The sequence below is a fragment of the Grampus griseus genome (assembly GCF_964374135.1).
Source record: "Grampus griseus genome assembly, chromosome: 16".
Classification (NCBI taxonomy): domain Eukaryota; kingdom Metazoa; phylum Chordata; class Mammalia; order Artiodactyla; family Delphinidae; genus Grampus; species Grampus griseus.
Window position 1 is genome coordinate 58225306 of NC_139010.1, and position 25993 is coordinate 58251298.

The 25993-nt window shown below is 42.6% G+C and overlaps 1 protein-coding gene across 2 annotated transcripts in view; it reads left to right on the top strand.

The window, feature by feature from the left end:
* The first annotated feature begins 1498 nt into the window (after positions 1 to 1498).
* Positions 1499 to 25993, top strand: part of ABCC2 (ATP binding cassette subfamily C member 2) — a 71661-nt gene continuing 47166 nt past the window's right edge. For both annotated transcript variants that reach the window (XM_082673608.1, XM_082673607.1), the window contains exons 1-12: positions 1499 to 1634; positions 3456 to 3629; positions 11406 to 11531; positions 13351 to 13485; positions 13686 to 13793; positions 14432 to 14487; positions 15677 to 15911; positions 17757 to 17920; positions 18746 to 18923; positions 22202 to 22456; positions 23511 to 23576; positions 25521 to 25658. In XM_082673608.1, the coding sequence (XP_082529734.1) occupies positions 1602 to 1634; positions 3456 to 3629; positions 11406 to 11531; positions 13351 to 13485; positions 13686 to 13793; positions 14432 to 14487; positions 15677 to 15911; positions 17757 to 17920; positions 18746 to 18923; positions 22202 to 22456; positions 23511 to 23576; positions 25521 to 25658 (1668 nt within the window). In that variant the 5' untranslated portion in view covers positions 1499 to 1601. The remainder of the gene's footprint in view (positions 1635 to 3455; positions 3630 to 11405; positions 11532 to 13350; positions 13486 to 13685; positions 13794 to 14431; positions 14488 to 15676; positions 15912 to 17756; positions 17921 to 18745; positions 18924 to 22201; positions 22457 to 23510; positions 23577 to 25520; positions 25659 to 25993) is intronic.

The following is a 25993-nucleotide window of genomic DNA, read 5'->3' on the forward strand; positions in this document are numbered from 1 at the left end:
TTTCCATTTGCATGGAATATCTTTTTCCATCCCCTCACTTTCAGTCTTTATGTGTCCCTAGGTCTGAAGTGGGCCTCTTGAAGACAGCATATATACGGGTCTTGTTTTTGTATCCATTCAGCCAGTCTATGTCTTTTGGCTGGAGCATTTAATCCATTTACATTTAAGGTAGTTATTGGTATGTATGTTCCTATTACTATTTTCTTAATTATTTTGAGTTTGTTATTGTAGGTCTTTTCCTTCTCTTGTGTTTCCTGCCTAGAGAAGTTCCTTTAGCATTTGTTGTAAAGCTGCTTTGGTGGTGCTGAGTTCTGTTAGCTTGTGCTTGTCTACAAAGGTTTTAATTTCTCCGTCAAATCTGATTGCAATCCTTGCTGGGTAGAGTAATCTTGGTTGTAGGTTTTTCCCTTTCATCCCTTTAAATATGTCCTGCCACTCCCTTCTGGCTTGCAGAGTTTCTGCTGAAAGATCAGCTGTTAACCTTGTGGGGAGTCCCTTGTATGTTATTTGTTGTTTTTCCCTTGCTGCTTTTAATATTTTTTCTTTGTATTTAATTTTTGATAGTTTGATTAATATGTGTCTTAATCTCTGTAGGTAGTCGTATATACCCACAGAGCAAAGTGGGTTTTTTTGTGTTGACAACCAAAATGGCTCTGCGTGATCCTCCACATGATGGTGTTTACACTTTAAGATGTTGGCAAACATGTCTGGCTGCTATTATTTTAGGGTGTCCTGATTTTAGAAGAACATATGCTTTATTAGGGAAAGTGGGTAATGGGGAGTGGTTACCTAAGGGGTATAGAGTTTCAGTTTAGAAACACCTAGAAATGGTTAGGATGGTAAATTTTACATTATGCATTTTTTATCACAATACAAAAATTTGCTTTAAAAGTATTATTACATAAATAATACCTGATAATTATGGAAACATCAGTAAATACAGACAAGCAAAAAGGAAAATAAAATCACTGACAATCCTAACTGCTGAGTTTTCTTATTACACAAATGCACAAATTATGTGTAGGTTCATATTTGGATTTGCTGCTTAATAACCTGACTTTTTCAAACAAAGTTTACACTATTTTTAACCATGTTTTAAGTTCTATATTCTTAATTGAAAATGAGAAGTAGGATGTTTCACATTTCTGTAAACTCTAAGGCCTCAAGACAGAAGTGCAGTGGCACGTTTTAGGGGTACATGCCCCTCCACTGATGCTTCTCTGTTTAGGTCATGTGTCCTCAGGGGAAAGAAAGGCTCCCCAACTCCTGATTTGTCAGCCAGCTGTAATGATATCTTTCAGTGGTTCCTTTTAAGTATGAACCCATCTACAGAGGCTTCTGGTACTTTGGGAACTGGTGTGTCTACCTGTCCCTGGGGCTCTTCAGTCACATGTCTATCCAGTGGGGTAATGTAAATATGTGTCTCAGCAAGGTTAACGATTAAATTGTTGGGATGAAAGGTCGAAGGCCTGCCTTTGGAACATCAGAACATCAGAATGGGAGATATATGTTGCTACTTGCCTTCCACCTTCTCTGAGGAAAAGAGTAAATAAGAAACACAGTCATACAAGAGTCTTCATTCCAGAAGTGATCTAGGAATCATGCTGGAGAAGTTCTGCAACTCTACTTTTTGGGTAAGAAATTACACTTGTCCTCACTGTTGACTCTCCTCAACTCGGAACAAGTAGTAGATTAGCCTAGAGTGACCACTAATAAGAACTAGAAAAGTTAGATGTGCAGTTGGTCTAAAGTTCAGGGTTTCTTTTCTTTTTTTTTTTAAGATAAGTCATAATATCTCCCTAGGATATTCTATGTGGGGGAGATAATATATTTCTGCTCTAAAATACGTTTATCGTATCCCACACTCTTTTTTCTTGGACCAGGTAGCTGCAAAATTGCCTTCTCTAAAGAGAAATACGGGAAAGGCTTCCAATTTCATCAGTGTTAGGAGGGGGAATTGTTTGTGGAGTATGAGGACAAAGAGAAGGCCTGTGATTGAGTCTTGCTGAGAAATGTTGATGTTGAAATAATACTGATATGTTCTAGAGGAACCAGCAATTAGTGGTGTGACTGGAAGTTGAGGCTAGGGATGCAAATTTGGGCATCCTGAGCACTGAAACAGTTTTTGAACCATTAAAGCAGAGAATTCAAAACAACGAGCATCGGTACCAAATGGTTTAGTGGAATAGAAATTTAGGGATTTTGAGGAAGTGTGGTCTGCAGACTCCTAGGATCAGAATCATCTGGAGTGCTTGTTAAACTGGTTTAACTATCTTAGGTAATTCTTCTGAATTCTAAAGTTAAATAATTTTATGGGGAGAGGAGAAGAGCAGGAATGAGATAACAGAGCACGTGGACAGCACTTCCCATCCTAGAAAGAACCTGGACCCCAAGGCCCTCGAGGCCAGGACATGTATACCACAGGAAGGTGGGGCTTAACATGCCCCAGGATCTCACCAGGCCATCTCGAGAGAATTCTTTCTGAGAATCATCTGACCGATCATCTTGGTCAGGGCACCTCAGTCTTTAAAGAGTCTGTGCAAACAGCTGAACAAAGCAAAAAATATTTGTAAGAAGAGAATAATCTACCCTCACATGACTCAGATGTAAGAACTGGCGCCCCACCTTCACCTCACAAGATACTTCTACTTATTGCAGAGTGCAAAGACCAGTAGAAAACTTGCTGGGAATAAGCCTTCCCTCCAATGTGCCATTGCTGCTCCTGTACCTAAGGCCTCTTCACGATCCACCTTAAGCCCCTAGGGCTATAGGAGTTTAATTGCCAAAGTATGACTAAGCATTCTGCTACCTGCAGGTTAGGTTTGAGTGTCTGCCAGTGAGTTCAATCAATGCTAAAAACTAGAATAAGGTTTTTTTGTGTGTGTGTGTGTGGTACGTGGGCCTCTCACTGTTGTGGCCTCTCCCGTTGCGGAGCACAGGCTCTGGACGCTCAGGCTCAGCGGCCATGGCTCACGGGACCAGCCGCTCCGTGGCCTGTGGGATCTTCCTGGACCGGGGCATGAACCCGTGTCCCCTGCCTCAGCAGGCGGACTCTCAACCACTGCGCCACCAGGGAAGCCCTAGAATAGGAAGTTTTTATATCCCAGGACTGTTCTCCCCTTTAGGTTGAGGAATGGTCCTTCTTCCCACAACTTGGCAAATGTGGTGAAATTAAATCATAATAGATGGTGGAGAAATTCACTTAGAATCACAGAAGAAAGATTTTTAGAGGGTGGATTGGTCAGAAAAGTCACTAAATGACATTTAATGGTGAATTTATATCAATGGAGTTGGATAGGAAAATACAGCTAGTTAAAGGGTCAGGCTAAATATGGATATAGAACTGGGTTAAAATTGTTTGGAAGCAAGGGTAGGGAGATGGGTGTGAGCTGGGGGCTGGTATTCTCTTTTTTAAAATGCATGCATCCAACAATCATTCCATTTTGGTCCCCCAGAATTCCTCATTCCTGGATAGCCCGGAGGTGGACCTGCCACTTTGTTTTGAGCAAACTGTTCTGGTGTGGATTCCCTTGGGCTTCCTTTGGCTCCTGGCCCCTTGGCAGTTTCTCTATTTGTATAGATCCAGGACCAAGAAATCTTCTATAACCAAACTCTACCTTACTAAGCAGGTATGGGAACCCCACTATTTTCTAATTAATTTTGTGGTACACAATAGAGACATTTTCTTGGTGGTTCAGGTGTCTTCTTCCCTGTCTTTAACCAGCTTTTCCAGGTAGAGCCATGCTCTGGATGTCCCTGTCTCCATCTGTCCTACGCCTCATTGGCCCCCTGCCGTACTTCTTAGTTAAGTTACTTTGATTTTTGCATAAGAATAATGACTCGTAAATCCTATGGATGTTGGACTCTGGAAACACCAATGATGAGTAATCAGTTAGTTGAATAGTTGTGGTCTTTTCAGCATTTGAGAAGCAAATGCTGGATTATCTATCTTTAAGCTGTTCTAATTAATCAGGAGACTATAATTCAGTTGGCATCTACCATGAAGTAAAAATGAACTATTTAATGTGTCCTCTGCTCCATTCAGCCAATCCAAACATTGCTCTTCTCCCCAGGCTTGGATCTGAAATGGGGCTTCCATTTTCCCAAAGTCAACCCTGAGTGTGGATGCTCGCTCAAAGTAGAGAGAGGAAGGGTGTGTGCTCATGGTGACATGCCTGAGTAGGGAAATAATGGAAAGAACAGGGGCTGCAGGAGGAATGAGGGTAGGAGCCTCTCAGCCAGCTGCACTGATTAATGCAGAGAAGGTCTTGTGAGAACCGAAAGATCCTCAACTGAGATTGTAAAACTACCTCTTAAAATCTATCATCTGCTTCTTTTCACTAGGTTTTTTTCTATCTGTCCTGATTATTAAACAGGGCTTACTAGAGAGGCAAATTAGATTCGGTGTTCTATAAGCATACAGGCCAATGACCTCAGGTTACTGCAGTCTAAAAAGAAGGAAGGAAGAAATTTGGCCAAAGGAAGTTGGATTTGCATTGACACTCTGAGGTGGGGTGGTGGTGTGTTTTGTCTACTCTGGATAGAAGAACAGTCTGCGAGAGCTTGGAGCAGGGCTATTGTCTCCCTCGCTGACCTGAGTGCCCAGCACAGGGCTTACCACTTGGTACACATTTGTTGAATGTTGGTATTAAATGCACTCTAGGAATAGGGATTGAGTCAAGAGTGTGTTAGACTGAACATTGAACAGCATGCTTCAGTACCCTTAGGGATGAGAGAGAGCTTTTGGTTAGTCAAGTTAGAGGGCTTCTATCATTTTCTGGAGCTTCCAAGAAAAGGTTGAGTAATGAGTAAATCAGTATCCCATTTTTCTCATAGCTATTAATTAACTTTTAATAAACAACTTTATTGAGAAATAATTCACATAGCATACAATTTCACCCATTTAAATACAATTCTTTTTTAAGTATTTTCATGATATGTGTAACCATCACCACAGTCACTTTTAGAACATTTTTTTCCCTCAAAAAGAAATCCTTTATCAACCCCTATCTCCCCATCTCCCCTAGCCCTAAGCAACCACTAGTATACTCTTTGTCGCTATAGTTTCCCTATTCTAAACATTTCATACGAATGGAATCATATAATACATGACCTTTTATTATTGGCTTCTTTTACGTAGCTTAAGGTTTTCAAGGTTCATGCATGTTGTTTAAGGCTCATTCGTAATATTCCAGTGTATGGATATATCCTGTTTTGTTTAACTTTTATAAACACAAATCTCTATAGATAAAACTGTAGATAAAAAGAAATGTATTAGCTTTTTTTTTTCCCTGTAGCTAATAATCCACTCACCCTTGCTCATAGTTTCAGGAGCTTCATTTATAATTTATACTTTTTTTTGTCCTCCTCCCTGAGAGTGATAGGCACAGAGTAGCATCCTTTTAAAAATTTCAGAATAATTGGTTTCTCCTCTGAAACAGGAGTATAATTCCTCAGAAAGTAAAAATTCACTTCTTCTATGAGAACCTTCTTCTTGGATCACTCCTCAACTTCATTTCTTCACTTCCTGTTCTACCTGCCTTTGGGCTGTTTGTTCCTCTCTGATTCTCTTGAACTGTCATTGCTGTTTGGTCATTAGTGCAGTGTTTACCTCATCTGGACTAAGTCAATTTCCTTGCCTAAGCTAGTGAGAGACTCTACTAGGTTGTTTAAAGGTACACCCTTACCCGAAGGACCCTGTGCATAGTAGGTAATTGAATGAATTGAATTAAAAAATGAATGAATGGAGGAGCTCATTTAGTCCCAGGGTAACAAAAGAGGAGTATTGTTCTGGAGGTTGTGGATCTGCTGAGGTCAGATGTGCAGCAAAAGTGGACTTACTGTTGAGCTAGTGAGACATGGGAATCATCTTCAAGTATCTGTAGAAGTCTAACATAGAAGACTGCCTAGCTTATTTTGAAAAGTTTCAGAGAGCAAAATCAAGGGAAGTCAGCGTAGCTTGTTCCAGGGGAGCTGCCTTTAGCCAAACATACAGAAGAACTTTCTTTCCTTTTTTATTTTTTTGTGGATGACTTACCCTTTTTATCCCTTACTCTTACATAAACTTAAAAAAGACAGAAAATCAAAGATAAGTAAATTATTTTCAGCTGTACCAAAGTTTAAGAACTGAAATTTGAGACAGCTTTATCAGTTGACTTTTCTTTGAGAGGGTTTTAAATAAGTTCAGTTGTGAAGACCATCACAAAGGTGGAAGAACTTTCTTACAGCAATAACTGTCTGATAGTAGAATGGTCTGCTGGGGGATGTAGTTCCTGAAAATATTGAAACTGAAGTTAGACGTTTGTCTGCCAGGGAAGTGATGGAAATAGACACCCTCTGTAATGGGTCAAAGGTTCAACCAGAGTGCTTTCATAAAGCACTGGGAAGAGGAGGACTGTGCAGAGGTGGAAAGATATTAAATACGGCCAAACCACTTTACTTTCCTTTTTTTTTTTTTTGGCTGCACCGCATGATTTGCAGGATTTTAGTTCCCGGACCAGGGATTGAAGCCACGCCCTCGGCAGTGAAAGCACCGGGCCCTTGGACTGCCAGGGAATTCCTTTTTCTTTTTTAATATTTATTTATTTATGGCTGCATCGGGTCTTAGTTGCAGCATGTGGGATCTTTTTTTTTCTTTTTAAATATTTATTTTTGGCTGTATTGGGTCTTCCTTGCTGTGTGCGGGCTTTCTCTAGTTGCGGTGAACGGGGGCTACTCTTCATTGCAGTGCACCGGCTTTTCATTGCGGTGGCTTCTTTTGTTGCGGAGCTCGGGCTCTAGGCACGCGGGCTTCAGTGGTTGTGTCACGCAGGCTTCAGTAGTTGTGGCTCACGGGATCTAGAGTGCAGGCTCAGTAGTTGTGGCACACGGGCTTAGTTGCTCCATGGCATGTGGGACCCTCCTGGACCGGGGCTCAAACCCACGTCCTCTGCATTGGCAGGTGGATTCTTTTTTTTTTTTTTTTTTTTTGCGTTACGCGGGCCTCTCACTGTTGTGGCCTCTCCCGTTGCGGAGCACAGGCTCCGGACGCGCAGGCTCAGCGGCCATGGCTCACGGGCCCAGCCGCTCCGCGGCATGTGGGATCCTCCCGGACCGGGGCACGAACCCGCGTCCCCTGCATCGGCAGGCGGACTCTCAACCACTGCGCCACCAGGGAAGCCCGGCAGGTGGATTCTTAACCAGTGTGCCACCAGGGAATCCCGGCATGCAGGATTTTTCATTGTGGCCCATGGGCTCCAGAGTGTCTGGGCTCTGTAGTTGAGGCACACAGGCTCTGTAGTTGTGGATCATGGGCTCAGTAGTTGTGGCACGTGGGCTTAGTTGCTCCTCAGTACCTGGCATCTTAGTTCCCCAACCAGGAATCGAACCCACATCCCTTGCATTGGAAGGTGAATTCTTAACCACTGCACCACCAGGGAAGTCCCCATACTTTCTTTTTTAATACCAATGATATTGTGTCTCTTTAGGAAGTTGAGTTCAGTAAACTCCACGTGTACTTGAAATTCCTCCAGTGATTCAGAGATCAAGGGCAAAGACTTTTTGCGGACTTTGGTAATCATTAAACAACCACAATATTTCCCTGACTGTGATTAAGAAAAGCCTATAGTATGTTTCTGATTATAAAAAGAATGCATTATTGTAGAAAGTTTATTTGATTGTTGTAGAAACTTTGTCAGCTCTAGGGAAATAGGAATTCGTTGATAATTGTATCACTCTGACATACTCCTGTTAACATTTTGAGATGTTTCCTTTTACTCTCTTTAAAAAACTAAACAAACAAACAAACAAAATGAAAAGAAAAAGACTCTTTCTCAACCCTCTACCTTCTAGTCCTGTTCTCCAGAGGCTGCCATTTAAAATTGTTTTGATGGTTACGTCCATATCTATAAATAATGTGTTTATACCTGTATTTCTTGATCCATCAACTTCAAAAAATATCTATTTCTGTCCTCTATGAAAGACAAAGAATTTAGCTCATTGACCCAACTCCCTAGCTTCCTTTTTGTCTCTTCCTCTTTCTCTCAGTCTTAATTTTGTGTGATTATGTTCTGTTCTTCTGTAGGTTACCTTTATACCTAAAAGTAATCTGCCATCAATTTTATTGTATTTATTTGGCCGCGCCACACAGCTCGCAGCACCTTAGTTCCCCGACCAGGGATTGTACCTGAGGCCACGACAGTGAAAGCCCTGAATTCTAACCACTGGATTGTCAGAGAACTCCCCTCCCCCTCCTTTTTTTTTTTCCCATCAATTTTAGGCTCTAGTTCTTCCTTTCTTTTTCCTTATTTCACATATAACATTGTATAAGTTGAAGGTGTACAGTGTGTTGATTAGATACGTTTATATATTGCAATATGATTACCACCATACTGTTAGCTAACACTTCTATCATGTCACATAATTATCTTCTTTGTGTGTGTGTGAGAACATTTAAGATCTAGTCTCTTAGCAACTTTGAAGTATGTGATACAGTATTTTGACTATAATCACAAGCGCATGACAAGCTTGCAGTTAGAAGATAAATAAGTTCTGGAGATCAAATGAGATTTTTTTTTCAGTTTATAGTCTTTTTTAAAACTGAGACATAATTGACATATTAGTTTCAGCTGTTACAGCATAAGAATTTGAAATGATCACTACAATAAGTCTAGTTAACATCCATCACCATACATAGTTACATAATTTTTGTTCTTGTAATGAGAACTTGCAATGTCTACTTTCTTTTTTTATAAATTTATTTATTTTTATTTTTGGCTACCTTGGGTCTTCATTGCTGCAGGCGAGCTTTCTCTAGTTGCAGCGAGCGGGGGCTGCTCTTTGTTGCGGTATGGGGACTTCTCATTGTGGTGGCTTCTCTTGTTGCAAAGCACGGGCTCTAGGCATGCGGGCTTCAGTAGTTGTGGCTCGTGGGCTTAGTTGCTCCGCGGCATGTGGGATCTTCGCGGATCAGGACTGGAACCCGTGTCCCCTGTATTGGCAAGTGGATTCTTAACCTTGCGCCACCAGGGAAGCCCTCAATACCTACTTTCTTAACAGTACTGTATTGTGTATTTGAAAGTTCTAAACTATAGTCACCATGCTGTACATTATATCCTCATCTCAGTGCCCCTTTGTGTAAGACAAGAGGTTTAGCGCTCCCAATAAAATTTTCAGAACGAGCAATAGTAAATAAAGTCTCTAGGTTCTTGCTTTCTGAAAATGTTGATCTGACTATGGAATGCTAGGTTCAAAAAAATTGTTTTTGAAGTTTGAAGTTGTTGCTATGTTGTTCCCCCAAGTCCTGTGCTACCAAGTTAGAATTCTTCTCATTCCTTGTTATCCTCTAGAAGCTTTATCCTCTTTATTCTTGATGTCCTGAAATTTCATAAGAGTGTCTACATGGGTCTTTTTTCATTCAATGGGTTCTATACTTTTAACCGAAAGACTCATATCTTATCTCTGAGAAATTTTTATATTATTCTTTTCATTTCCTTTCCTCTAATTTAAAAATTCCCTATCTCTAGAACTTCTTGTTAGATAGATGTTGGACTCGCTGAATTGACCCTCCTTCTCAACTCTTTAGAATTTCTTTTTCTCTTTTCCCCTCTGTTCTGGGAGATTTTCCTAATTTTTTCTTTTAATCATCCTAAAGAGCCTTTATTTTAGCAATAATGGGATTGATTCCTAAGAATTCTCTGCTAAATAATAGCACTTATCCTATTAGTTAAAGGTTCTTTCTTTGCTGGTTTTAATTATAAAGGGCCCAATATCTCTTCCTGAGCCATCCTGGATGAATGAGGCTTATGGAATGAGTAGGCATAGATGGATGGGAGTAGGGAGGGGTGAGGGTAGGGGAGCTGATACTAAAGATCTTCATCTTGAGGGATAAGGTACTGGTGGACCTCCTCAGTGGAGGTAATAATTCTCCCTCCTGATGGGTGTGCGGTAGTCCTTTAGAACAAAAAGATGTGTATCATGTCTTATGAGCTCATAGTACAAATATTTGACAGACTTGGAGTCATCTTAGGGTCACAGAGTTGCAGTCATTAACTTCAAAGTTTATATGGCGAGAAGGCTGGGAGTAATGACCAAGGAAAGGGAATAGTGCCGTCCCAATTGGGTTGGAGGAATTCCCCCTTTAAATCTATTTTATTAGTTATCTATTGCTATGGAACAAATTAGTCCAAAATTTAGCGGCTTAAAAATAAACTTTTTTTTTTTTAAATCTCAGTTTCTATGGGTCAGATATTTGGGAGCAGCTTACCTGACTTCAGGGTCTGTCATGAGGCTGCTGTTATTAATATGCAGGCTCTGCCTAAGGTCACCTGAAGGCTTGACTGGGGCTAGAAGATCTGCTTCTAAATTGACACACCCACATGGCTTTTGGCAGGAGGTCTCAGTTCCTCACCAAGTGGACCTCTCCATAGAGCTACTTGAGTGTCCTCACGATGAGGCTGGAAGTTGACCTTGCTGTGAGTGATCTGAGAGAGAGAACAAAGAGGAAGCCACATTGTTTTCTATGACCTAATCTTGGAAGTCGCACACTGTCACTTCTGCCATATTCTATTTATTACAAGTGAGTCAGAGCTCAGCCCATACTCAAGGGAAGGGGAACTAAGCTATCTTTTGAAGGGAGGAGTATTGGAGAATTTGTGGACGTATTTTAAAACCATGACAATCAACGTTCCTTAACAACACTTAGCATACTTTGAACTTTATTCCATTACTTGAACTATATATATCATTGATTCCATAATTATTGAGTGTTATCTGAATCATTGCCTACCATTTTTATTGAAGTATAGTTGATGTGCAATGTTATATAAGTTACAGATGTACATATAGTGATTCACAATTTTAAAGGTGAATACTCCATTTATAGTTATTATAAAATATTAGCTATATGCCCCATGTTGTACAATATATCCTTGTAGCTTATTATATACTTAATAGTTTGTTCCTCTTAATCCCCTACCCTTATATTGCCCCTCCCCTCTTCCCTCTCCCCACTGGTAACCAACTAGTCTGTTCTCTGTGAGTCTGCTTCTTTTTTGATAACAAAAAGAATATAATATAAATTCTCTAGCTTGTTATATTTTTTAGATTCCACATATAAGTGATATCATACAGTATACGTCCTTCTATGACTTATTTCACTAAGCATAATGCCCTCCAGGTCTATCCATGTTGCTGCAAATGGCAAAATTTCATTCTTTATTATGGCTGAGTAGTATTCCATTGTGCGCGCGCGTGTGTGTGTGTGTGTGTGTGTGTGTGTGTATCACATCTTTATCCATTCATCTGTTGATGGACATTTAGGTTGCTTCCATATCTTGTGCTACCTACTATTTTTACCATACATTACTGGGAACCATTCTATTCTTAAGAATGATATCTTCCTAACAGTGTTTTTTTTGCCTTCTCAGGTGCTTGTTGGGTTTCTTCTTATTCTGGCAGTCATAGATCTGGCCCTTGCACTCACAGAAGACACTGGACAAGCCACAGTCCCTGCCGTTAGATATACCAATCCAAGCCTCTACCTGGGCACATGGGTGAGGCCCATCATCACTTCTATCCTGTTTATCTTCTCTCTACTCATAGCCATCCAGCTGAAATTTGCTCCTATGGAATGAAATAAAGTCCAATTCCATCTACCTTTTTCAAGGGACCTATGATGAAGCAAAGCTTGGTTGTAATAGGGTGAAACCAATTTTAGCTTTTCATTTGCTTTTAAACACTACTTTTAATGCCTTCTTCCTAAGGTAAGTATTAGCTTTAATGATTAACATGTAACTTATGCCCTCATATCTTGCCATCTAAGGATCACAGATGAAATCCAAGTTTCTTGATGTAAAAGAATTTTCTACATGCTGTAAACATTGTTTTTAAGTTGATTGGTGACTCTAATCAATGGATCACTGAGTCTAGACTTGTTTTTGTAAATTTGATGACAGAAAATTATGTCTCTCCTACAGGCAGGGTTTTTTGTGGGGGGAGGGAGAGCTGTACAGTGTTTAAAAAAACAATTGAATTCGTTACCATCATTTTATTTTATTTATTTATTTTTTATTTTTGGCCGTGTCAAGCGGCTTGTGGGATCCTAGTTCCCCAACCAGGGATCAAACCCAGGCCCCCAGCAGTGAAAGTGCCAAGTCCTAACCACTGGACCGCCAGGGAATTCCCGTTACCATCATTTTTGTTTTTTTGTTTTTGTTTTTCGTTTTTGTTTTTGTGGTACGCAGGCCTCTCACTGTCATGGCCTCTCCTGTTGCGGAGCACAGGCTCCGGACGCGCAGGCCCAGCGGCCATGGCTCAAGGGCTCAGCCGCTCCGCGGCATGTGGGATCTTCCCGGACCGGGGCACGAACCCGTGTCCCCTGCATTGGCAGGCGGACTCTCAACCACTGCGCCACCAGGGAAGCCCCGTTACCATCATTTTGAAAGAGGAAGATACAACATAATTATTTTGATTCCTAAACTTTCTTGAAAAATCAGAATGCCTGGCAACTTTGGGCCGACATTCCCACAGGGCAGCGGTCAGCTAGGACTGAGTAGCAGTTGGTTGCATTAGACCAGGTATGTGCTCAATACTGTCCTCCACCCTCACTTCACTCAGTAACATGCTCTGCTTGGCCCCTGTAAGGACTTCGTTTTGTCACTGTTGTTATAAAACAGAGAAGAGTCTAGAGAGCAGTGCGCTGGAGCCAGCTCACGGAGCTGACTGCGCCTCTCTTCCCAATCCTGAGTTTGGTGACATCATGTTGGAGATTGAAATCCACCACGGTGGGAGTATTTATACCATGGAAATTCACACATGCCACAAATCATGGCTTAGTTTTCAGAATGCCAGTTTACTAGCACAGCACTGGGTCTGGGAAAACAACATTTAATTAATTGTTACTAAGTGAATAATGCGAGGCAAAGTTTTTTGTTGTTGCTAATTGCTTAGTCTAATATTATTAGAAAATATTGTGATACAGACGCCTTGCACCTATTCAGCAGAATCTGCCTCCCCAACCTGATTACTGTAGTGCCTGAAATTATTTTCTTGGGCCTCAGAAAGATTTTTCTGGCTCCCAAACTTATTCCATTTAGATGCAGGTGGTGACCCTCTGCGTTCTTCTCTGACCCCCTGCCCAAGTGTGGTGAATAGAGATGGGATAGGGAAGGGAGCTCCAGAGAGAGCACTGGGGTCCTGAAAGAAAAAGTCGGATGGTATCACGGAGGAAATGTACTATTTGGCGTCCGATTAGTTACAACAATCTCCCCCTTCAGCCCCCGTTTCTTCCCCTGTTCTCTGACATCCTTCTTGCCTCTTGTCCTTGGTGTTAGTGACAATATTTTTCAAAACATGATGTGAATTTCTCGCTAGATCCTGGTTTTGCTGATCCAACACAGCAGGCGATGGTGTGTACAGAAGGACTCTTGGTTCCTGTCCGTGTTCTGGATTCTCTCAATACTCTGTGGCACTTTCCAGTTTCAGACTCTGATCCGGACACTCTTAAGGGTAAGGAGGAAAGAGATGGTGATAGGAGGTACTGCTGGGCAACTTCTAAGTTGGAGTAAATGACATAAGGTAAATTGAGTTGCAGGGTAGGACTGTATTTAGGGGATTTGATAATAGACTTTAATCACAAGCCTTGATACATAGGGGCTGTTTAGACTTAATTCAGATAAAAGGCTCATTTTCTTTGTCCCCTCCCATAGGGCAGCAACCCTAACCTGGCCTATTCCTGCGTGTTCCTCATCTGCTATGCACTCCAGATCCTGGTCCTGATCCTTTCAGCATTTTCAGAAAAAAATGACTCATCAAAAGTGAGACTCTAAATATGACCCCTTCATATATTATTTAATTGGATCGTATCTTGACAGATGTAACTTGGAGATGTCTAGGTCTCATGAAGGTCCCACAAGCCCAGAATATAGTAGTATAGTCCATTTTGTGACGTAAGGAAACAAAGTGGCTAGAATTTGGAAACACTGACTTCTTTTTTTTTTTTTTTTTGCGGTACACGGGCCTCTCACTGCTGTGGCCTCTCCCGTTGCGGAGCACAGGCTCCAGACGCGCAGGCTCAGCGGCCTTGGCTCACGGACCCAGCCGCTCCGCAGCATGTGGGATCTTCCCGGACGGGGGCACAAACCTGTGTCCCCTGCATCCGCAGACAGACTCTCAACCACCGCGCCACCAGGGAAGCCCGGAAACACTGACTTTTATATTGACCTACCAAGCTTCAGCATAGACAGTTAATTCCTACATCTGTGCCAAAAAGTCTGGTTATCATTCTACTGGTGACCTTAGCGTCTCCAAACAAACACGTTGACCAGCCTACTTCAGTATCATATCTAGTTTCTAGCACAACATCATATTTAGAAAACTCAGCTTCTGATTTTAGAGTTCCATAGAATTCCTGTTTCTAATTGATTTCCTGTCTGATTTTTTGTGTGTCTTGCAGCATCCTTCAACCACAGCTTCATTTCTGAGTAGCATCACCTTTAGTTGGTATGACAGGTAGGAAATACCTGGAGTGTGGCTTGTCTATATCCCTCCCCCCTCACTCTCCTGAAAGTGATGGAAATCTTAATTTTAAAAGTGCCTGCCATGGCTTCCATTTCTCCTCTACTTAGCGTCAGAGAATGTTAAAACATACAGATCAGTTTACTGCAGTCCCTTCACTGGGCGGATGGGGAAGCTGAGGAGAGGAAGGAGGGGGTTTGCTCTTGGTAGCCTGAGGAGTTCCATGAAAAAAAAAAGGATAGGAGGAAAAGGAGGCAGTAGGACAGGAAAAGGGAAATTTGGGGTCAAGGAGTGTGGCACAGACTCGGGTAAGGGATGAAATAGCTGTTCTGGGCTTCCAGAGGATCTGCAGCAGCCGTCCTTGGCCTTTGTAGTTCCACGGACCCCTTTGGCAGCCTGGTAACACCCATGAATCCCTTCTCAGATGATGTTTTAAATGTGTACAATAAAAGACATAGGATTATAAAGGGAAACAAATATATTGAAATGTAGTTACCAAATTTGTGATATAGTAATACATGTGCTTCTTTATTAATGCATTAAATATCAAGACCTAATGCTGGCTGGGTTTAATAGTTTCAAAGCAGTGATGAGTGTAAATGAGCCATGAAAACATCTGTGACTTTTGTTACCTGGTAACAAGTACTCTGTTTTGGAACTGTGGTGGGTTGACTACATTCATATTAGAAGGAAAGGCTAAATTTCAGTTAGAAGCTAATAAAAGTAAAGATGTAATTTATTTTCCATCCATGTTCTCAAATCCCAGGTTGAGGAGCCCTGATCTAGAGAGAGAGTATTAGAGGCACCCCCAGGTCTGCTCAGTTCCTTAAGGGCATCGTGGAGGCTCCTCAGGGAGATGCCAGGGCAGCAGAGAGGCAGCCAGTGTTTGAGAAGGAAGGAACAGGATCGGGGGAGGTGATGCGCTTTTGGCTCTCAATTCAGTAGGACTCCTTCCCCTTCTCTTGTTTTCTCCCACCTTCCATCACCCCCACCCACTCCCTTTTCTGCTCTCCCCACTCCTGTTTCGAGTTCCAAGAGCTAGGAGCTGGGATAGTAGAGCAAGGGAGAAGCCCCATTCTTCTGTCCCTCCATCCTGGGACTGGATGGTTTTGACAGAGGCAGCGAGGAGACAGCCTCTGGTCCCACTTGCAGGGCCTCAGCCTGTGGGTCGCTCTTGTTCCAGCATTGTTCTGAAAGGCTTCAAGAAACCTCTGACGCTTGAAGATATCTGGGATATTGATGAAGAGACTAAAACAAAGACACTAGTCAGCAGGTTTGAAAAGTACATGGCAGGAGAGCTGCAGAAGGCCCGGCAGGCATTCCAGAAACGGCAGCAGAAGAACTCCCAGTGGAACCCTGGAGCCAGGCTGCATGGTTTGGACAAGAAGCAGAGTCAAAGCCAAGATGTCCTTGTCCTGGTAACTTTCCCACGAGTGTCTGTTCGAATGTGCTGTATGTCTTTGGCAAGAGGACACCAATGTCCTGGTGAATCCTTTCATTCTGACAGCACTTTATACTTTACAGTGCATTTTATATTATTAGTAATATTCACAATACTAATAGTACCTTAGTGATGGATACATGAGAGTATAATGTAGTACTGATCTCTCTCATTTGGGGTATATTTGAAATTTTCCACAATAAAATGTTTTTTTAAATAGAAAAATAAAAGAATACCTTAGCATTACTAGAATCTGCACATTAGTGGGATTTAGCATTAGCAGCTAATTTATTTTTTTATTCACTTGAAAATATTTATTGAGTACCACTGTGTGTCAGAGACCATTCTGGGCACAGGTATAAGGATCAGCCTGAAAGAGTATTAAGAAAACATGTTAATGTGTCTGGCGTGAAGTGCTTCCTTAGAGTAACAGGAGAGGCTTCTCAGAGGAGATGACATTTGGGTAAAGATCCAAGCGATGAAAAGAGCCCATGAGAAGGAAGCGTACTTCACTCAGAGGGCGCAGGATGGGGGAAGCCGAGAGGGGAACATGGTCGGCTTGTTTGAAGGAGAGAAAGAGGATGCGGGAGCATGGAGAGAGAGGCTGAGTGAGGGGTGAGGTGAGCTCGGGGGAAAGGGGCAGGGATTAAGTGGTGTAGACCCTCATGGGCCATGGTGAGGAGCCTGGATTTTATTTTAACTCTGATGGAAAGCTGGTGGAAAGTTTTGAGCAGAGGCGTAATGCAGTCAATTTACATTGTTAAAAGCCCACTGAAGCAGCTGCCAGGAGAACGGATGGTTGGGAGGCAAAAGTGGAAGATGGGAAGCAGGTTGAGGCAGGTGTTCAGGCAAGAGACAAATCAGATGGGACCTCAGTGAGAGGAATTACAAGAGGATGTCACTGAGGCTGAGAGGCTGGAATTGGGGGCCTGGTGGGGACTCCTGAGACAGGAAAAGGAAGAGGCGGGAGAGTGGGTGGTGATATCCCATGTAGTAGATTCCCGGGGTCGCTGAAACAAAGCACCACGAACCGCGTGGCTTAAAACAACAGAAATGTCTCACAACTCAGGAGGCCAGAGGTCTGAAATCAAAGCATCAGCTGGGCCATCCTCCCTCTAAAACCTGTAGGGAAGAAACCTTCCTTGCCTCTCCCACCTTCTGGGTTTTACCAGCCGTCCTTGGTGTTCCTTGGCTTGTGGATGTTTTCACTCCACTCTCTGCCTCTGTCATCATGTGTCCTCTTCCCCCATGTCTGTGTCTCTTCTTACAAGGACACCAGTCATACTGGAGTAGGACCCATTCCATGACACACTCTAATGACCTCATCTTGATTACATCTGCAAAGGCCCTATTTCCAAACAAGGGCACGTTCTAAGGCACCGGGGGTTAGGACTTGAACATACCTTTTGGGGGGATTCTATTCGACCCATAACATCCCACAATGACCATGAGCAAGAAGAGAATGAAAAGGCTTTTAAGCATCCGAAATATATATATATAAAATCACGCCCATGCCCTTCCCTCCCACGATGCCCCACAGTCCCCCAGTCAGAGGCTGTTCTTTGCTTTTACATGGTATTCTCACCAGGTTTGTTGCCTGTTTTCCTAATTCAAAATAGATCCGAAGTATCAGGAGGGAGAGAGGGGGGAACAGTGATAGCAGCTAAAAGGGTGAATGGGATCAGGCAGTGGAGAGAAGACTGAAACCTGTACAAAGAGGGCAGCAGGGCTCAGGGGCTAACACTTGGGAACTGTTCAGTAAAGACAAAGTCTTTCACCACGCAGCTCTGCAAGCACTGATGTTGTCTGGTTTTGTACCCAGGAAGAAACTAAAAAGAATAAAAAGAAGTCTGAGACCACTAAAGACTTCCCCAAGTCCTGGTTGGTGAAAGCCCTCTTCAAAACTTTCTACGTCATCCTCCTGAAATCATTCCTGCTGAAGCTGGTGTATGACATCCTCATGTTCCTGAATCCTCAGCTGCTGAAGTGAGTCCCCAGGCCCTGGCTTGTCCTTGCAGGGCCTCCTCTGCCACTCTGCTTTTTGCCCCTTGTATATGCAGGCAGGAGACTATTATTGAGTTTCCGTTTTTTTAAATGCTCATAATTTTCTTCAACCTTACAGCATTGTGTTCATGAAAAGCACAAGGCATTTTTCAAGATCTAAAATGATCTGAAAAATCATTTTGATCCTTTAGCCTCCCTGTTTTCCATGTCCTTCTCCTCGTAGGAAGCCAGATGCTTCTTAGGGGTGCTTTCTTCTTAAACAGAACTGCTGTAAGCTGAGTCATGTCCAAAACGTGGGCCTCATACCCCAGGAGAGGCTTGTACATAGTCTCTGTAACCTCATTGCTCCACAGTCACGCATTCAGTGGGAGGTTCGGGTTAATCATGACAGGACTTCAGTCTGCCAGGATCTATGGAATGAACTATCCTCCAGGGGAAACCCTTCTAACTCACGTTGGATACAAGTCCTAATTCCTTTCCAGGAATCAATCAACTTGCTACATAACATCCTCTTTTACCAGAGGGTAGGGAAAGAGAGCATCAAAGAAAGCATTGCAGTGGCAGCTTTGTGGAGCACACGTTATCCCGTCTCACGGTCATGGGTCGTCAACCCTTAGCCCTTGCTGCCTATCTCCAAAAAAGGCAAGAGTGCTGGCATGGCTGTGGAGCTCAGTCTTCCAAGAGCATTGAACAATTCTGGTCACTTTTGTTACCAACCGGGTAGGATAGCGTAGCTGGCTGTGCACAAGGAGGGTGAAGAGCCCTCGGAGGCTTGACAGCGCCACTTACTTGGTTTTGCTCTGGCAGATTGCTGATCTCCTTTGCAAATGACCATGACATATATCTGTGGACTGGGTATCTCTACTCAATACTCTTCTTCGCCGTGGCCCTCATCCAGTCTCTCTGCCTTCAGTATTACTTTAAACTGTGCTTTATGCTGGGCATGAAAGTACGGACCACCATCATGGCTTCTGTATATAAGAAGGTAAGTGGAATATGCCAGGCATCACCAAAGAAAATCCCCTTTGTAAACGTGAGCATTTCTTCCCAGATTGAGGAAAAATTTGACGGAAATGATAACTGATCTCAACACTGGATTTTGGCTAAACACACAGCCTTCTTTAGATATTTCTTTGGAGATGAAAATGAAAAGTGTGTATACAGACATAGAGCGTCTGTGTGGGGGGGGTGGGGTGCACTCCAGGGAAAAGCCGGCAAGCTGTTCTCTGCCCGGGATCTGCCTTCCAGCTTTGAAGGCTTGCATACCGTCCCTCTCTTCCTTCCTCTCTCCACAAGGTGACAACACCTTGGGACAGAATGTAAAGTAAGAAAAGAAGCTGGCCAAGGGCAGACTCTTCAAATCACCAATATTTAAACCAAATACTACATGAAACTTGGCTCATAAGACCTGGTGTGTCCATCTCAAATCACAATTTTGCCATAGACCAGAACGCTCTGTGAACCAGGACTCCATCTCCTCAGACTGACTTTTGCCTAGCAACTTCTTTTTCTCAGTCTTGAGTAACGACCAACACGTCCTCTGCCTGATTCCTTTCTTGGATTTGTAAATACCTTCAATATTTGGATTTGTAAATAACTTCCCAAGTTCTGCAGACTTGGGAGCTATTCCATTTCCTTAAGATGATTTTCCCCATCTTCCCTCTGACACGTTGCTTTTAATGTTTAACTTTCTCAGAGCAACTTTATTTCCCTCCGTCCTAGACACCAAGGTGAATTCTCATTTTTTCCCTTAAGAAATGAAAGTAGAGTCAAGTATATCTCAATTTAAAAAATAAATAAAAAGAAATGAAAATAGTGACTACAAGCCTGAGGAGAAAATTCATCCATTAGGAGATGATGATACTTTTTATAGGTCAGAACATCAGTCGGTTGCCTTTTCTTTCTCTTTTTCATCCACCACTGGAGTGTTCCATCATAGTGATTTCTCTGTTACAGTTCCTGATTTTATCCTTTGCTTTCCTCTCTTAAGACTCCAGTGTGTCTTTTGTCTTTCCTGAGTAGATGCTGACTCGTCGAGAGACCCAGAGAGGTGATCCAAATGTCTTTAGATCAGAAGTCTGGTCAAGTTCTTTGAACTCCCAGATACCCTCACACTGGAATTTGTCTTCTCCAAAATTAAAATTTTAATCCCCTTATTCCTTCTGGAGATACTGTATTTCTGCTGGTTTGCAGGATATAAGGTCACTAACCAGGCTGTCTCAGACATTTCTATGAACGTACACTTTTACAATTGTGATGATTCATTTCCACTACTTTGATTCTTAATATTGATATGTTCCAAGTTTTGCAACTGTTACAATCCATAAGGATAGAGCCCTTAATGAGACCTTCATTCAAATAAATATTGCTCCTAAAATAGAATTTTTTTTTAAAGATTTTGTTTGATGTGGACCATTTTTAAAGTCTTTATTGAATTTGTTACAGTATTGCTTCTGTTTTATGTTTTGTTTTTTTGGCCCCAAGGCATGTGGGATCTTAGCTCCCTGACCAGGGATCGAACCTGCACCCCGGGCAATGGAAGGTGAAGTCTTAACCACTGGACCACCAGGGCAGTCCCTAAAATAGAATTTAAAATTGACTAATTTTATATGTTTAGATTATGCTTCATTTATGAAATGTTATGAAACATTTTTTACGTCCATTATCAATTCTTAGCCCTGGGAAGTAACTGCATTACCCCTAGTTTACAGAGAAGTAGGGCTTAGATCATTTCAATGCCTAGAATCACATAGACAGGACCTGCCTCTAGACAAGGGCTATTGGGACTAAATTAATGACTTTACCACTTTACAAAGATTTATTGAAAAAAGAAAAGTATAGTGATTACCTTGAAGGGTAATTAGATGTTACTTTTTGTTTTTGTTTTTCAAAACCAAAGGGGAGGCATAGCAGTGAAATGATGTCTCTAGAACCTTGGTAGCCTAACATTTTAGGAAATTTCCTTCTTTTTACTGTACAACCAAGAATCCTGATATATTCTAAAGACTTTATTGATGGAGTAAGGTGACAGTAGAGCTTCTAGGAGGAGGATGAAGGTGATCTCTAGGGCCACTCATAGCCCATATACTGCCTTGTGGGAATTAGAAGAAGGCTTTCATTCCTCTGGAAAGATGTAGCCCACACCAGAGGGTGGCTTGGTGAGCGTAGTACAAGCTGGTTTCATGCAGCCACCACCCACCCCCCAGCCCCTTGTCTGGGAGAATTTGTACAAGGCACTGCTGTAAGTGACAGACTGTGGGTGTCAGCCTTCTGATCTCTCTAACAAGAGAACAAGAGGCTCATGCTGCAAGATTCAGGCATCTAGATATTGCCCTCAAATTCCTGACAATAAGTCATTTTGCTTCCAGTGTGTGAACCCCGCAGCTTTCCTCACCATTCTAAGATCTCTGTCCTCCTTGGGAATGGTTGCAACCTCCTCACAGTATGGCTCCAAATAACATTGCCACATTAAAGTCTGCAAGGCAAGAATGAATACATGCTTCTTCCTTTCATCCCTCCGTTCCTTCCATCCTTCAGTATTTGGTTTCCCTACTGTGTGCATGTGAAAGCGGTAGTGAATTGGACAGATGTAGCCCTTGTCCTTACAGAGTTTACAACTGGTGGAGAAATAGAAAAACAAAATTACGCAGTGAAGTGTGGTGAGTGTCATGGCAGAGGTAAGCACGGGTTGTTAGGGGAATACACAGGAGAAATATCTCACCTGAACTTGGGAGTCAGGGAAGTCTTCTGAGAAGAAGTTCCATCTAAGTTGACACTAAGAGATAAATAGGACTTTTCTGAGCAAAAAAAGTGTGTGGAGGAACAGATGTTGGGGAAGGTAGGAATAGCAGGAAAGAGTGGCCAAGAATGAGAGAACACTGTGTGTAAGATTTAGTGGCAAGGACTTCCCTGGTGGCGCAGTGGTTGAGAGTCCGCCTGCCGATGCAGGGGACATGGGTTCGTGCCCCAGTCCAGGAAGATCCCACATGTTGTGGAGCAGCTGGGCCCGTGAGCCATGGCCACTGAGCCTGCGCGTCCGGAGCCTGTGCTCCGCAACGGGAGAGGCCACAGCAGTGAGAGGCCTGCGTACCTCAAAAAAAAAAAAAAAAGATTTAGTGGCAAGAAGATCCCAGCCCTTTGGAAAAGTTGTGTCCATATGGAGCCCATCCTTCTACTGTCTTTCACTTCCTTCCTGAATTTCCCTCTCACTCCCCAGTATCCTTGGCCTTGTCCAGGTGTCCCAATTCCAATCTTTGTTTTTAGGCGCTGACTCTATCCAACCAGGCCAGGAAGCAGTACAGCATTGGAGAAACAGTGAACCTGATGTCTGTGGACGCCCAGAAGCTCATGGACGTGACCAACTTCATCCACCTGCTGTGGTCAAACGTTCTACAGATTTCCTTGTCCATCTACTTCCTGTGGGCAGAGTTGGGACCCTCAGTCTTAGCAGGTGTTGGGGTGATGGTGCTCCTAATCCCAATTAATGGGGTAATTGCCACCAAGAGTAGGGCTATTCAGGTAAAGAAACAGTCACTGGGGACATGTTTATGTTCTTCAAAGTCTAAAGTCTTTTATTTCCTCTATTCTGACTTGTGATTGGAGTTTGAGCAACGCAAAGCTGGTAGAAGACTTGCCACTGTCTCAGATGAGCTTGGCTTTATCTTCCCTTTTCATTTTCTCACCACTCTTAGGGTTTATATACTCTGTCTTGATTCATGTTCCTCATTGGAAAGAGAAGAGCTGCCCAGGGACCCTGCATGTAACTCTTACACCCTGCTCCACTGGGCTGTTCTTAGCACAGTGATTATTGGCCCTGTTTCTCCATCATAGTAATGCAAACCAGCCACACAGAGCAGTCACATGAGCAACCCAAACTTTAGGCCTAAATCCTGGCAATCAACCCTGCTACCACCAGGTAGCAGGGCTCCATGTGGACAGTTGTTAGCTATGCCGGAAATCATATTTTGGATGGGTGAACTCAGTGGCGTATGTCATTTAGTCCATTTGTTTTGCATTCATTTAGTTGCAAATATTTTAAAAATATTTTTTGTATATCCTATTTTGGGGGGAACACAGCAGCAAATTAGACAAGGCTCTTGCTCTTGTGGAACTTACGTTCTACTTGGGGTGGAGATTCAGGCCATAAACAAGTAAAAGCAAAGAAGGAAAATGTCAGTTATGATAAGTACTATGCAGAGAATTCAACAGGGTGATATGCTAGTGAGCGGGTGGGTGGCAGTGTTAGGTTATGGGATCAGGAATGACCTCTGTGAGGAGGGGACATTGAGCTGAGCTCTGGACAACACCAACCTGAATGTAAAGGAGGAAGCCATGGAAAAAACAACCTAGGAGGAGGGCACAGTCGGGCCAAGGCTGTTCAGGTTCAGAAAGAAGGTGGGTGTGGCAGGGGTGGGGAGGCAAGGAGGAGAGTGGGAGAGACAGCCCATCACTGGGCACCTCAAGTTCTCACCAAGTGACAGCCACAAGCACCACTGAGATTTAGTATCTGCAGCAAATCTGGACCCTCTCACATGGAAGTGTGTTCTGTGTTTGTTTCACTTTTTCCTGGCAGGTTAAAAATATGAAGTATAAAGACAACCGTTTAAAGATCATGAATGAGGTTCTCAGTGGGATCAAGGTAAGAAGCTGAGTGTAGGTGACTCTCTGGGCACAATGACGGCAACATTGGGTTCTTGGGCTTAACAAACTTGCTAGAGGTTGTGCACTTCTGCTTCTGGGCCTGTGATGTGTCCCATGACTTCTGATTCATTAGCCCGGAAGTCTCCTGTTTCTTGTCCTGGTACTCCTCTCAGGACCTCTTTTGATCATGATTTCTATTTAATTATGTTAAATGGCTTGTTTCGTTTTTGTATTTTACTGTAGAGATTGTCAAATGTGCACAAAAGTAAAGAGAATGGTTTAATGAAGCCCCATGGATTTATCACCGAGCTCCAGCAATTATCAGCATGACCTAACTTGTTTCATCTATATCCCCACTCTCCACTTCATGCCCTGCTAGATTATTTAAAATCAAATCTCAGATATTTTGTCATTTCATTTGTAAATACTGGGTATGTATTTCTAAAATAAGGACTTCATTTTTTAACATAACCACAATACCAATAGCATACCTGAAAAAAAAAAAACAGTCCTTTGATACCATTAAATTTCCCCAATTACCTCATACATGTCTTTTTAATTTAATTTTATTTTACCGTTGGTTAGTTTGAATAAGGATCCAAAAACTGCCCACACATGGCATTTAGTTGAGAGTGCTTTTGATCTACAGTAGTCATTTGGTCATTTTAGAGAAAACAAGTTGTCTTGTTCCAATGTTTCTTGTAAATTGGTGGTTAGATCTAGAGGCTTGAGTATATTTTGGCCTGTTTGTTTCTTGTGTTTGTTTGTTTGGGGTGGGGTTGAGGGGCAAGGATACTTTCAGAGAGTGCTTGCTTCCTAACTTAGCGATGATGCGTGTTTATGGGGTCCAGGCGTTGTCAGCCTGACTCATCCTTTATTGTGTTTCCTGCTGTTCTTTCACCCAGAGTAGTGATTTGTGGCCCCGGCAGCACATTTCAATCCCCTGGGAAGTTTGTAAACCCACTGAGGCTTGGGGCCTACTTCAAACCATTTTTTTGGACTCTCTGGGGGTGTGTGTATATATATATATATATGTTTTTTTTGAAAGCTCCCTAAGTGATTCTAATATGCAGCCAAAGTTGAAAACCACTGTCATAAAGGTTTTAGCAGCCACTGATGATCATTGCCTTATTCTGTTATTTCATTAGTAGTTGCAAAAGGGTGATGTTTTAATTCCATTATTCCTTTGCCATTGCTTAGGTGGAATTGTGTAATGAAGAATGATCTTTAATCAGCTAGTTGGTTACCCTAAAATAAAGTTTGTACAGGATAGGCAGGATAAATACAGGCTTCTTTCCTCTATTTACTAGATTTCAAAATAATGCATTTTCATCCTTCAAAGGTGACCAATAAATTCTTTTTTAATATATACGTTGTTTTTGAATTCATGGACTTTAATATTACCCTAAACCTCTTGAAAATGAAACAGAGGCCCCTTTGAACATCCTGCTATTTCTCCACACAGAGCTCTATATGCCTTCTTGCCAATGTGGCAAAATGAAAACATAGACCTGGTTTCGGGTCTCAGCTCTACCACTCGCTAGGATGGTGACTTTGGGCAAGTTACTTAGTCTCTCTCAACCTGTTTCCTTATTGTTAAAATGGATGCAGTAATTCTGTTAGAGTAGGTGGCTACCTCTTCCTGGTTTGCCCAGAACTTTCTGGGTTTAGCACTGAAAGCCCCATATCCTGGGCAACCTTTAATCCCAGGCAAAGTGGGACAGTTGGTCACACTTAGAACTAAGTAAGATAATGTATATAAAACGTTGTATACCTAGTAAGTTGTCAACAAATACAAGTTACCTTTCTGTAATCACACTTTATAATCTGAATTTCTACTTCCCCAATTTTGGGGAGCATATCCTGAAACATGGGTGGATGGTATGCACCTGATGTCCTTTTGGGGCACCAGTGTAAGCTGTGCTGTTTTCTATCCTATTAGATCCTGAAATATTTTGCCTGGGAACCTTCATTCCAAAACCAAGTCCACGACCTTCGTAAAAAAGAGCTCAGGAACCTGCTGACGTTTGGGCAGTTGCAGTCTGTGATGATATTTCTCTTATACTTAACTCCGGTGCTGGTGAGTGACAGGAGTCAGTGGGCTGGGTCAGCTTCCTGGAGAAGAAGGTCTGTTTAGATAGACTGCCTGCACCTGTAGGCCTGACCCTGAAATCCAGGGGCTCATCAAGTCCTCATGCTGCTATTCCTACCTCATGTCCCCAAATCTAGTTTCACCCTTGTGCACAATTTGGTGGTCTTGCCGCCCAGAGCAAGTTTCCAGGGGGTTCAGCATGAATGTGGTATCCAGGCATGGTCTGTGTGGGAAGGCTTCTCATCTTCTTGGGGAGGCCGCGTGGGTCTGTAGCGGAAGGAACACTGATAACAGGAGCCAGGAGACTCGAGCTCTGGTCCCAG